Raw genomic sequence first — 14173 nt, 5'->3', positions numbered from 1 at the left:
TTCTGCTGAAGTATTCGGTTTGTTTTTGTGTTGCAAAATGTGACAAGCACCTGAAAAAGTTCATTTGGAGATGGTGATGGCTCTGCTTTTTTAGTATAAAAGCGTTGGCATTGCACTGTTTAGCATAATAGAATCAGTGGCCAAAGTCGCCTTAAAGCCTGGACCATATGATGTATATGTCACTGGTGTCTTAGCCTAATCACTATAAATAAGCTTTCTCTAAATAGCAAATAAGCCTTTTGTGCTACTACATCTGAAAGTACTTACCCTATTGCCTTTAAAAGAAATCTGGCATCACTGTTAAAATGCATTTTACACAGGCCCATTATCGGCCAGGAGCGTTGCTGGAAACAGTCATTCGACCGATAATAGCTGATTATGTCTTTAGAGCATGTTTCAAAATTGATACCTGCTGCTTGTGATCTGGCATTGGGCTCTCCCATTATTTGCCAGCTGCTCTATCTTTAGTCAGTCGCCTCCTCCAGAATGATGACAGCCGGAGGAGGTGGGATCTAAAGATACAGGACAGGAGAGCTGGTGGAGCAGAATGTGGAATCACAAGCAGCACAGGAAGTAAGTACTGCTTGTGATCTGGAAACTGACAGCATGTATGTATGCATAACTGTGCTGTCAGCGTCCAAGGCCACACAAATAATACAAGGATTGTTTGTGCAGTCCAACTGCTCGAATTGTGCTGTTTAAAGGGCACTTTAAACCCTTTGACCAAATAAGTTATATAGGTGACCAAGTTGGCAAATAAAAAACATGCCTATATTGCCAGTCTTACTGGGTGCATAAGTAAGACTAAGGCTTAAACCTTCACGCACTGTTTGCCAAGTATCCAGCGGGCATTCGTGTTTTTTTGGCTGTAAACCCTCCCCAACCTGTTTTCTCAGTTCTTCTCCCATTTACAGTAGATCAGCAACACATGCATGTTTACTTCGCTTACCAGATAACCTATATAGTATAGAGATTTAGGGGGTGGGGTGGGGGTGGATAAAAGTAAAGCCAGATTCGCTTTTATTTGCCAAGTAAACATTGAGCCTCCTATTTCTGGCCATGTACGTGACCAGCTTTGTTAAACTATCTTGACCTCCATAAAAATGAAAACATATTTATTGACAGACAGTTGTGTAGAATAACAAGGCTGCTGCGGAACCTAGTTTACAGTGTTCTAAATATAGGGCGGCTTGCCCTGCAGAGAACCTATTGATTATAAAGAATGGCTGCATTCTGCTGCCTGCTCCACATAATGGGAAAGCGTGATTCTATTTTTAGCTGGTACAGAAGTGTGCACACTGTGTTGCTATTACATATTATAACCCTGAGGAGAGTGTCAAGAAACAATAAACCGAGACAATGCCGACAAATTCACAAAGCACTTCAACAGCTCCTCCTATAATCATCTTCTCTCCTTTTGGTCCTGTTTTATCTCTTATTACAGTTAAAATTTAAAATATTTTAAACAGTCACTTGATGACTTGATGTGTCATCAAGCATTTCAAAAGATATTGCTGAGATCTTTGCTGAGACCCATTGTGATCAGGAGATATAGCTGGGGTGAGAGCGTGGCAGCAGTGCGATCCACCTTTCAGCCTCTTGCTAATTCCAACAGTGTAGTCTCATAGACTTACAATTAGCTGATCAAAATATACAGCCAGGGAGCGAATCGCGCTGCTGCCACACTCTCTACTCGGCTTTATTGCCTGATGACAGCAGAGACCCGCTGCAATCAATATGTTTTGACCTGCCTAATATGTCAGAAGTTATTTTTAATAAGAGGTACCATTAAGGTAATTTTTTCTTCTTGTCCCACAACATCAGTCATGTCCTCTCCTTCCCCTACTGTGCTGTGTCTGGCTGTAAGGCAACTTGCTGCAGCAGGAGCCTCCCCTCTCTGACCTGTCAGCAGTTTGATCCGTTTTTCTATTGACTTCCAATTCAAAAAACTGTTGATAAAAACACATCTGTATTTAGTTTTTGTTTTTTAAGCTTACACCACGTTTTTGTGTACACTTAAAAAAAGGATGTGTTTTGACCCTTTTTTTTTTTTTTTTTTTTTGCATAAAACAGATGAAAAAAATAAATTGTAAAAACCCAATGTGAACCCAGCCCAATTGTTTTATCTGCTATGTCAGGTGTGGGTTTTCCACCGTACTACTTCCACATTGAAGTTATTTTCTTATACTGCCTACCGTGAAGCCCCTGGTTTTGCAGAGAGAGATAGTAGAGTCTCCTCACTGCAATTCAGCTAAGGCTCAGGCCACACTGCCTGTTTGCTATTTTTTAAGGTATTTGTTAGAAGAAAAATGTACGCTGTCTTATGTCATCCCGCAGAATTAGTTTTCTAATGGATCCTTTAAAAAAAAAATGTAATGCACTTAAACGTAGTTGACCACGTTTTTATGTATGTTAAAAATAAACATTCTAAAACAGATATAGTTAAATGGATGTTAAAATGCAGTGTGACCCTCGCCTAATTAGGCCAACCTGATCACCTGGGTGCTAGCATCCCGTCATGTGATACTCATAAGTGAGTTGTTGTCAGTTCACATGTGCAGTTTTGATGTGTTTTTCTTATTCAAAGTGTCTTTTTTTAGAGAACAATTGCCATGAGGAGAAAGTGATTTGACCTATAAACATTATTTTTCCAAATTGCAGTAAAAATACAATATTCTTGCCAATTTATACAGCGATTTGTGCATATGATGTAATTATGATCGCTTTTTATTAATTTTCTTCTGATATATAATTTTAAGAAATCGGCATTCTTGGTATCTTGGTGTGTGTTTTTGTCCCAGTTTACGCTGTTCACCTTGTGGACACAATAATGTTATAGTTTATTACATTGGACAATTCCGCACGCTAGGATATACACTCACCGGCCACTTTATTAGGTACACCTGCCCAACTGCACGTTACCACTTAATTTCTAATCAGCCAATCACATGGCGGCAACTCAGTGCATCTAGGCATTTAGACATGGTCAAGACAATCTCCTGCAGTTCAAACCGAGCATCAGTATGGGGAAGAAAGGTGATTTGAGTGCCTTTGAACGTGGCATGGTTGTTGGTGCCAGAAGGGCTGGTCTGAGTATTTCAGAAACTGCTGATCTACAGGGATTTTCACGCACAACCATCTCTAGGGTTTACAGAGAATGGTCCGAAAAAGAAAAAACATCCAGTGAGCGGCAGTTCTGTGGGCGTAAATGCCTTGTTGATGCCAGAGGTCAGAGGAGAATGGGCAGACTGGTTTGAGCTGATAGAAAGGCAACAGTGACTCAAATAGCCAACCGTTACAACCAAGGTAGGCAGAAGAGCATCTCTGAACGCACAGTACGTCCAACTTTGAGGCAGATGGGCTACAGCAGCAGAAGACCACACCGGGTGCCACTCCTTTCAGCTAAGAACAGGAAACTGAGGCTACAATTTGTACAAGCTCATCAAAATTGGACAGTAGAAGATTGGAAAAACGTTGCCTGGTCTGATGAGTCTCGATTTCTGCTGCGACATTCGGATGGTAGGGTCAGAATTTGGCGTCAACAACATGAAAGCATGGATCCATCCTGCCTTGTATCAACGGTTCAGGCTGGTGGTGGTGGTGTCATGGTGTGGGGAATATTTTCTTGGCACTCTTTGGGCCCCTTGGTACCAATTGAGCATCGTTGCAACGCCACAGCCTACCTGAGTATTGTTGCTGACCATGTCCATCCCTTTATGACCACAATGTACCCAACATCTGATGGCTACTTTCAGCAGGATAATGCTCCATGTCATAAAGCTAGAATCATCTCAGACTGGTTTATTGAACATGACAATGAGTTCACTGTACTCAAATGGCCTCCACAGTCACCAGATCTCAATCCAATAGAGCATCTTTGGGATGTGGTGGAACGGGAGATTCGCATCATGGATGTGCAGCCGACAAATCTGCGGCAACTGTGTGATGCCATCATGTCAATATGGACCAAAATCTCTGAGAAATGCTTCCAGCACCTTGTTGTATCTATGCCACGAAGAATTGAGGCAGTTCTGAAGGCAAAAGGGGGTCCAACCCGTTACTAGCATGGTGTACCTAATAAAGTGGCCGGTGAGTGTATAATATATTATTATTTATTTTTTATATATATTTTTGTTTTTATACTGGGCAAGGGGGTATTTTAAACTTTTATTGGGAGGGGGGTTTTAAGGTTTTTATAATTTTTAAAACCTTTTTTTTTTTTTTACACTTTTTTTCACGTTAAACATGCAATCATTAGATTGCATGTACTGATCTATGCTATGCCATGTTATTTATGCTATGTTATCGGCGATCTATGCATAGAGCCTGCCTGAGAGCATGGATGGCTGATCCGACAAGACGTAAGTGACTTACCATCGCGCGTTGACAAAAGCTGTGGGGGTCCCGATCAGTCAGTGATAGCAGCTTGTTCTGTCACAGAGTATCTTAAATGCCATAGACGCTATATATTAAATGCTATAGATTGTGGCGTTTAAGGGGTTAATGGCAAGCAATGCCTGTCATTACCCTTGGCTCCCGGGACATTGATGTGTGCGGGGCCGCTCTCACTGCAGCGGTCCCTCACATCTCACCCCTTGAAGTCAGGAACGTATATGTACATTCCTATTGCACAGGGTATGTGCAGTAGGAACATATATATACATGTTACTGACGTGAAGGGGTTAAAAATCATTTGCTGCCAGCTTTTCACTGCTGTGTGTAATATCGATGAATGGCTGAGGAATGTGTAAAGAAAATAATAAACTTTTATACTTCCATGCTTCCTATTATCCTTCTAGCTTCTCCCTGCTCACCGCAGCCGCCACTGGTTGTCTGAAGCCATATGTGCAGTGACAGGCAGCTCAACCAATCACTGGCCGCAGGGCTGTCTCATCTCGTCCATTGATTGGTTGAGCAGCCTGTTACTTCAGTACTAGTGGCGGCTGCAGGGAGAAGCTAGAAGGACATCTAGGAGCTTGGAGATGTAAAGTATATACAGTGTTACCTTGGTTTAAGAGTAACTTGGTTTAAGAGCGTTTTGGTTTAAGAGCTCACAGTTTTTAAAAATTGTGACTTGGTTTAAGAGCATTGCTTTGGTTTAAGAGCTCCCTGGACTGGGTGGGAGCGCGAATGGGGGAGGGGCATGGTCTGCATAGCGGGGTCTACAGCACTGTACTCCGACCCAGGAAGTCTCCCTCACCTTCCAAATCATAGCAGATCCACTCCAGGCTGGGGCTTACATCAGGGGACAGGACTGTGGGGGTAATCTCTTCATAGCGGTAACCCCTCTCTCTCTGGACAGAGAGTGCTGTTATACTGTGCCCACATCTGCCCTGCTCATTTCTTCATGCTCACTGCAATCTCTGTCAGCCCTTGTGTTTCCCATCCTCCTCATCACTGTACAGTAACTTATAATATCACATATTCTGCTGTTTCTGAATGTTTGTTTCATTAGATTTACCTGTTATTTAGAATAATAAATCATTATTTTTGGGGTGTGGAACCAATTGTTTGCATTTCTATGATTTCTTATGGGAAATTTTGCTTTGGTTTAAGAGCGGATTTGGATTACAAGCACGGTCCCGGAACGAATTTTGCTCGTAATCCAAGGCACCACTGTACTTTATTTCTGATATACAGCATCGCTAACAATGTCTGTGTAGACCTTACTTCACGATCATGGAGCAGTCTAAAAGGCACAGTAAGCGAACACCGATCAAGCAGGTCTGTGCCCGCTTATGTCACACTATGTAATATCGTGTTGGGAAGGGTAGGGACCTGAAAGCTGGCAAGTGAGATCTGGTAGATGGTGATCCTGTAGTTCACAGGAAGTCAGCTTACCCAGGATAGATCACTTCCTGACAAATTAAACACTGTCATTTTCTGTGGGTCAGACTAGTGAAGACTAGGTGGGAAGACCTAGTTATAGTAATGAAATGTATGGATGCAGGAGTGGAACAAATGGTGCTGCAGGGGAAAAAATGGAGTGGCCTATAAATCTAATCTTCCCTCAATGTAAAATTAATTGTGTTCTAGTCAGTATATGATACATAAGTAACTTCTATTCATACTTGCAAACACATACCGTATTGTAGATTTAAATATGTTAATAGGAGAATTATGCATTTTGGATGTATTGTTGTGGGTAATTTATTTGCTCCATCATTTGCTGTAATCAATTTGCATAGCTCTATTGTTTATGTTCTTATTTAAAGTTTATTTTATTTATTTTTTTATTCTGGATTTATGACTGCGATGGCCTAGCCTCATTGATGTTGTAAATTGGAACAATTCCTTTAAGGCAAAATAGTCAATAGTAGTTTAATCACTAAAAGGCGTAAAAGATTTTTTTAAAAGTACGGACAGGGAGTGCCAAGTCACCCACTAATCAAAGTGCTCTGTTTATGTTAGGAATATCTCTTTAACCCTTAAAGCAGACCCATAAATATCTCTGATAAGGAAGACTACTAAAGGACTAATATCCGTGTGTGAGTTTTTGTCTGTTCTTAGATAGAAATGCACTTTTAATAAATGTTCTGCTTACAATCTGCAAAAATAAAACTAATAATATTTATATAATAATCCTTTTTTCCCCCCAGCTCCTCGTGACCCCCTGTTAACCATGCAAAGAGCTCAGCTCTACTCAGCCATGAAGAACTTTAAGCAATCACTAAGTGATGCTGATACCATCTGCAGAAAACAGCCACTCTGGGCTAAGGTAAGTGGGTAGCGGCTGCTCGTACATAGAAGTAGTGCTGTGGAGTAAAGTGCACAGGAACGGCGCCAAGGATGAATGTAAGACACATACCTTTCTCCTCTGCGCCTCCTGCGCAATAGCGACATATCAGCAGGTTAGAGTCCTCTAAACTGCTGATAGTTCCCCTTTAAGGCTATTTTCCACAAGATACATATGTATATATTTTTTAATGTTTTCTGCATTATGTGTAACAAATAATGACCACCTTGATCCACACTGCACAGATTTTATCACTGTGTTCTATAAAATACTGCTACCTTTCTGATCTTCTAAAATTCCACATTGGCTTGCAGTCCACAGACCTTTGTCACACAAAAGCTTCATTTAACATGTCAGAAAAGTTGATCATCCCAACCCAAGTTATTCCAGTGGACTGCAACTGTCATAAGAGAGTGAAGATTGGCCATACTCTGTAGTAGTGATCATCCTCCATACTAACAATGATAATCCACCATACTCACAAGCCCAGCTCCACCAAGAGCAGAGAAGGCTGGGAAAAACAGAAGGATCAGCCATAGAAATTCCACATACCTGAACCTTTTCTTTCCTGATATCTGTCGAGGTAGTCTAGAGACACACATATACTTCAGCCATTCTGCTAGTCCTACCCAGTAGGGACTTTTTAAGCTCTAGTGTCATTCAGTTTCCTGAAATAAGGGTACTATTACACAAAAGCGATTTTTCGACGATTAACGAACTCGAATGTCCTAAAATCGTTCACCCAATTACACAGAACGATGATCGTTACTTATTGTGTTCGTCGTGTCGTCGCCACTACTGCGAACGACCGAATGACACCTTATTACTTTGCAAACGATCAACAGTAAAAATAGGTCCAAATACTATTAAAACGACCAACGATTTTTTTGTTGGTCGTTTAATCGTTGTCTGCTATTACACTAAATGATTATCGTTCAAATCCGAGCGATTTAACAATTTTTCAAACGATAATCGTTCCGTGTAACACTACCCTAAGGCCCCGTGCACACAGAGCAAGAGCAGCGGAATTCCGCCAGCCTCTGTGTCATAATAACACTCTATAGGAGGCTCACGCGGCTCCTCTCTCCACGCTGAAGAATGAACATGTTCATTCTTCAGCGCCCAGAGATGCAGCGTGCCGCTCTTGCTCTGTGTGCACGGGGCCTAAGAGTACAGGTTTGCCAGTAATCTACTGCTTTGTTTTCTTTTACGCTGGTCTTAAAAATAAATAAGTGAAAAATAAGTATGCCCTACTTTTAACGGCAGAGTACTCCAATACCAGATGTAACCCAGTTATTACAGGGGCAATGCCAGATAAAGAATATCACAAGTTACATTCCTCTGGTAATAACTGACTGGAGGGTTTCCGTTCAATATGAATCACATCTACAGACCTCATGATCTGCAAACAGCTTCCCCATTTTCCATCACATATATTTTTATTCTCTTATTGTTAAAAGCAAGACACCATTAATACATTTTCTTATCTCCTGAGAACATCATGTCCTTTACTGTTAGTGTAATTCCGTGTGCCAGTTTAATAGAGAGGATTATTTTTAGAAAGCGTGGTACAAGATGCTTGGTTAATCGCTTTTAAAGCATGTCACGTTGTTGTGTGCGCAGGGACATTGTGTGAAGGCACAGGCGCTTTCTGGACTTGGGAGGATGGAGGAGTCTTTGAAGGAGTTTCTGTATTGTGTTTCCTTAAACCCTGAATGGAGTTTAGTGAAGGCGGAAGCACAAAAGGTAGTGCTGGGAATGTTGCATGTTTTTTCTCTATGCATCCACAATGTTTTCCGTCATTAATGTCATTCATTTTATTACCTTGTGACACATACTCTGTTAACCGTTACACGCATTGATAACCATTGTCAAGCACACAGTTCCAGGATTTTGGTAAAATGTAGTAAATGTGGAAACCTTCTTACTTAGGTCCTACCTACCATGTACACCCAGCAGCACATTGGGTAGAGAAGTCCTTTGGGGTAAAGGTTTGCTACTGTGTCAGGTTTTCCTTTAAAGGGGAAGTTCACCCCTAAAATTTTCTTTCAAGTCAGCTGGTGTCAGAGATTTGTAATTTACTTCTAATATGAAATCTCAAGTCTTCCAGTACTTACCAGCTGCTGTATGTCCTGCAGGAAGTGGTGTATTCTTTCCAGTCTGACACGGTGCTCTCTGCTTTCACCTCTGTCTGTGACAGGAACTTTCCAGAGCAGTAACAAAACCCCATAGAAATCCTCTCCTGCTCTCCAGGACTTTCAGGATCTGCAAGACATACAGCAGCTGATAAGTACTGGAAGACTTGACATTTTGTAATAGAAGTAAATTACAAATTTCTGGCAGCAGTTGATTTTAAAAGAATTATTTTTATTTTTTTTTTGTGTATGCACACGGAGTAATTTTCGCCCAAGCTCCCACTTGAAGTTTCGCCGGTCACATGGGCTCCATTCTATGCCCAAGCGGATTCCGTCATCCGCCCAAAGAAATGACATGTCAATTCTTTGGGCGGACAGCAGAATCCGCCCGACCACAGAGTCTATGGAACCAGTGGAGAGGGAAGCAAGAGCGCGCAGGGATTAGTGGCGGATTCTGCACAGAGCTTTCAGTGAGAATTGTTCTGTGTGCATATACCCTTAGGGTATGTGCACACTATGGAATACGTGCGGGTCAGCTGCGGCGGATTCTGCAACTCGCCTCCGCTCATGGCATGTGCATTTCCGCTTGTGCCATAGACTCCATTCTATGCACGTCGGGTTCTGCCGTCCGTCCAAAGTTCATTCTTTGGACTGACGGCGGAATCTGGCTGACCATGGAGTGGAGCCTATGGCTTCGGAATCCGCCGCTGGTGATCCGCACAGATTCTGTAGTGTGCACACACCCTTAAAGAGAATCTGTCACCTCTGAATCGCCTACTGAGCTAGTGGCCCTTCTGGATAGATATTAGTAACAGCATTCAGAACGCAACTTTACCTGTGTCTGTGTATTTAGTTAAAAAAATAAATAAATATTCAAGCTGTGAATAATGTCAGAGAAGCGGAGCCTATTGTTTCCTGGGCACGAGCACTACAACGCCTCAGGAGAAGCTGCGCTAGGGCCAGGGAACAGTAAGCCTCACCTCTCTGACACTATTCACAGCTGGAATTAAAGCCCTTATTTGTGAAAACAAAAACCCACAGGCAATACAGTTATGTTGTAAATGCTGTTATTAAAATCTATCCAGCAGTGTCGCTAGCGTAGTAGACATTCAAGGTTGACAGCTACACTAAAAAGGCTATTGACACTACTTAAATGATTTTTATTATTATTTTACTATACTTAATGTAATCTAAAAAAAAATCATACAAATATAGTTTCCCTTCTGATTATAGTGCAGACTCCTTTTGTCCTATTATCTCCTGAATGATCTTCTAAGTTGATTTATGACCAAATCCGTTTAGATTTTTGATCTAATCTGAAATCAGATGTAGAAGATGTTGTGGAGAATAGAAAGGGGGACTGAGGGCCGAGCCATCAAAAAAGCTGAAAACATTTTACACACTACAAGATACAGCAGATTCAAAATTCCACTATAATACATACAATGTCATACCAAAATAATGTACGAAATTGTCCTGGTAGGTTAGTGCACCTAGATTTGTATTACCAGTGTCCCATATTCTTATTATATTACTTCTGATTGCCTTTTATTTATGTCTATTGGAGGTATCATCCACCTTTCTACAGGTTCAGACTGGTATATAAATATTGCTAAATACAGCTACTTTAGTTATCAATGCTGGTGGGCTTTGATTCATTGGCCCAGATTATCAATCCGTCTGCTCTTTCTCTCAGATTAATAAATCTAGGCCAATGTGCTAGATAGAAATCACATAAGGGAAGCTCAGCTACATCTGCTGTATGTCTAGGCTTTTTTTTATTTATTTCCAGCATACCTTGTGACTGAAGTTATTGTGATCATGACTGTATTTTCTGATTTTCTCAATTACGTCTTTGTGTACATCCTGTATACTGCTTTTCCAAGAAATCATGGACTAGCATAAAAAATGTGTTCTTCAAATACGCTAAATATAGAAATAAATACAAGCTCGCAAGAAAAAGAAAAGTCTTGCAGAAATATGATTTAACACACAGTGGGTAAATTAGCCAGAAGTAAAGGTCAGATAGAAGGAAGTATGGCCGGAGGATCAGACTACATAGCAGTTTTGTTGTCTGTTGCCATGGAGATGCATAGTCTGCATAGGAGCAGTACAAACTAAATTTGCAGTGTAGAGCTATTGCACCATTGCTTTTTTTTTCTCTCTCCATAAATGGTACATATACAGTACATAATAAGGGTAATTTATCAATTCTGCACCTGGCGTACATCTTCAAAATGTTGCAGATTTTTGCATTAACCCCCTTGCAACTTTTTGCAGACAGACACCCTGCTCGTCTGATGGGCAGATGGAGGGGCACAGCAGACTGCGGAGGAAGTGTGGCCCCGATTTACTATGATTTACACCTACAGGCAGACTAGATTTACTAAAAGACATGCACCTCCCAATAAATCTGATGTGAACTCCCTTGTCTGGAATTTAAATCCCAGCGTACATATAGGTGGATCTTGATAAATCCCCCTCCAAGGAGAGTAGAATTTACAAATGCAGACATAGGCATTACCTTTTTACATAGTTCAATTAACATATTTAATACATACATATTTATTTAATAGAATGTAGCCTAAATGATATTGTCTTTTCCTCAGCTGATGTGTGAAATGCTGTTTCCGGCCTTTGAGAACGTCCAGGCTAGTTTTACTGCTCGTGCCGCAACTCCATATACTAGATTAAAGCCGGTCTCTTTGAATGGTCCAAATAGCTCCCATTCTGTGGATGATGCATCTTTGCCAGGAGGCTCAAAGGTAAAACTTATTGATTTGTATTGTATTGTAGTTGCATTAGCCAACATAGACTTAATCAATTTACAGTGGTACCTTGGTTTAAGAGTAACTTAGTTTAAGAGCATTTTGGTTTAAGAGCTCACAGTTTTTCAAAATTGTGACTTGGTTTAAGAGCATTGCTTTGGTTTCAGAGTTCCCTGTACTGGGTGGGAGGGGAGTGGGGGAGGGGCATGGTCTGCATAGCGGGGTCTACAGCCCTGTACTCTGACCCAGGAAGTCTCCCTCACCTTCCAAATCATAGCAGATCCACTTCAGGCTGGGGCTTGCATCAGGGGACAGGACTGTGGAGGTAATCTCTTCATAGCTGTAACCCCTCTCTCCCCGGACAGAGAGTGCTGCATGTATGTGCACACATATGCCCTGCTCATTCCTTTATGCTCCCTGCAGTCTCTGTCAGCCCTTGTGTTTCCCATCCTCTCCATTACTGTACAGTAACTTATAATATCACATATCCTGCTGTTTCTAAATGTTTGTTTCATTTGTTTTACATGTTGTTCAGAATAAAAAATCATTATTATTGGGGTGTGGAACCAATTGTCGGCATTTCAGTGATTTCTTATGGGAAAATTTGCTTTGGTTTAAGAGTGGATTTAGATTACAAGCACAGTCCTGGAACGAATTATGCTCGTAATCCAAGGCACCACTGTATTTCCAGCTGTCACAGCCCGCTGGAGCTTACAATCTAAATGCTTACATGTACATTTTAGAATTATTTTGAGACAGACGTGCACAACTCACCCATCTCATTCATTACAACTAGGTAATTTTTATTATACATTGTGATTGGATCTGGTAGGAGAAACATGAGTTATGGCCGACAGTCACAGGTTTGTCTTGTTCGCAGGACCCGGCCTTCAGACTTACCAAAGCCTCGTTTTCAAAATTAGATATGTTTCAAATGAAAAATGTTCTGGACTGTCCTGATATATGTGACCTGCCAGATGAGAAAGCAACTAAGACGCTTGGAAGTGTCCTCTCTTGCCTTCCTGGAGTTGGTCTGAAGAGAAAACGTGCCAGCACCTCTGAAGATGCAAACAGTATTGAGCTCCCTGCCAAAGTTATCAGGAACGGTAAGAAATGGAAATATCTTGGTGTATTCTGCCACAGAACATGTGACGGGTGACTTCATTATAAGGCTATATTCACACAACAATTTTCAACGGCCGTTGTTTGATACTCAAAACCATGGACATTGTTAAGAATATCAGATAACGGCCATTGTTTAACATACCAAGGCTGCTATGTTGGTACATTATTTTATGTTAGCTTCGAGATGGCCCTTTTAGGTCGGGCTGATTTTAAAGTGACTCTGTACCCACAATCTGTCCCCCCCCCAAAACCACTTGTACCTTCCGATAGCTGCTTTTAAACCAAGATCTGTCCTGGGGTCTGTTACGCAGATGCAGTTATTGTCCTAAAAAACAACTTTTAAACTTGCAGCCCGTGCCAAACTGCCGTGGCCTAGAGTATCTGTGCCCTAACCTTGCACCACCCCTCCGTCCCTCCTCCCCACCCTCTTCATCATTAGGAATGCCAGAGGCAGGATTTTTCCTATTCCTCTACGGTGAACACTGCACAGGTGCCTTAACGATCCAGCCCATGTGCCGTATTCACACAGCTGATGAATAGGAGAATACCTGCCCGGGGGCATTCCTAATGATGAAGAGGGTGGGGAGGAGTGACAGAGAGGGTGTGCCAGCCTAATGCACAGTCACTCTAGACCACGCCAGTTTGACACAGGATGCAAGTTTAAAAGTTGTTTTTTAGGACAATAACTGCATCACCTGCCGAACAGATCCCAGGACAGATCTTGGATTAAAAGCAGCTATCTGAAGGTACAAGCGGTTTGGGGGGGACAGACTGTGGGTAGAGTGGCTTTAAAATGTCCACTTAATTTTATTGAAAGCATAGTGGGGAAAAAAAAATCTGTGAACAACATAAAATACCGGCCATGAATTAATGGCACAAACATTAATTTGATGCAGTTCGCAGCAGCCGTTATTCTATGCATTGTGTGAACTAATGGATGTTATTTCCATAGACTTCAAAAGAAATCATTGAAGACTGAAAACAAACATCTTTCACTAGGTTTATTTTACCTTAAATGAGGGCAGCATAAAACAGTGACAGAGATGCTGAACCGATCAGTGTATTACATACATCATTTTGTTTAGTTGTTCTCCTAATATCCAGGAGAACAGGATTCTTGCCACACCCCTCCCCCCACATCTAGCTACTGATTGACAGCTGACTGCCTATATACAGCATGGATAGATAACTGCCAATCAGCAGCTGGTGGGCGGAGTTTTATGCTTCTCATAAATATTGAGGACAATTTAACCCATAGCTGCACCAGGACGTTATTGAACGTCCTCGTGCCGCTATGGGAGTTCAGAGGGGGGTCGCGCGGCGACCCCCCTCTGAACTGCCGCGATCCCGGGTGCCGCGTGTAGCCCGGGCTCGCGGCTATTAGCGGGCACGGTCCGATCGCCGTGCCC

At 41.8% G+C, this 14173-nt stretch overlaps 1 protein-coding gene across 1 annotated transcript in view; it reads left to right on the top strand.

Annotated features, from left to right (window-relative positions):
* Positions 1 to 14173, top strand: part of LONRF2 (LON peptidase N-terminal domain and ring finger 2) — a 64091-nt gene that overhangs the window by 35306 nt on the left and 14612 nt on the right. The window contains exons 2-5 of the mRNA XM_069970882.1: positions 6600 to 6718; positions 8360 to 8482; positions 11481 to 11636; positions 12520 to 12745. Coding sequence (XP_069826983.1) covers positions 6600 to 6718; positions 8360 to 8482; positions 11481 to 11636; positions 12520 to 12745 — 624 coding nt within the window. The remainder of the gene's footprint in view (positions 1 to 6599; positions 6719 to 8359; positions 8483 to 11480; positions 11637 to 12519; positions 12746 to 14173) is intronic.

This window comes from Dendropsophus ebraccatus, chromosome 5 (assembly GCF_027789765.1).
Source record: "Dendropsophus ebraccatus isolate aDenEbr1 chromosome 5, aDenEbr1.pat, whole genome shotgun sequence".
In the NCBI taxonomy this organism is placed as follows: domain Eukaryota; kingdom Metazoa; phylum Chordata; class Amphibia; order Anura; family Hylidae; genus Dendropsophus; species Dendropsophus ebraccatus.
The sequence above is the reverse complement of the archived record's forward strand: the minus strand, read 5'-3'. Positions and strand labels throughout refer to the sequence as shown.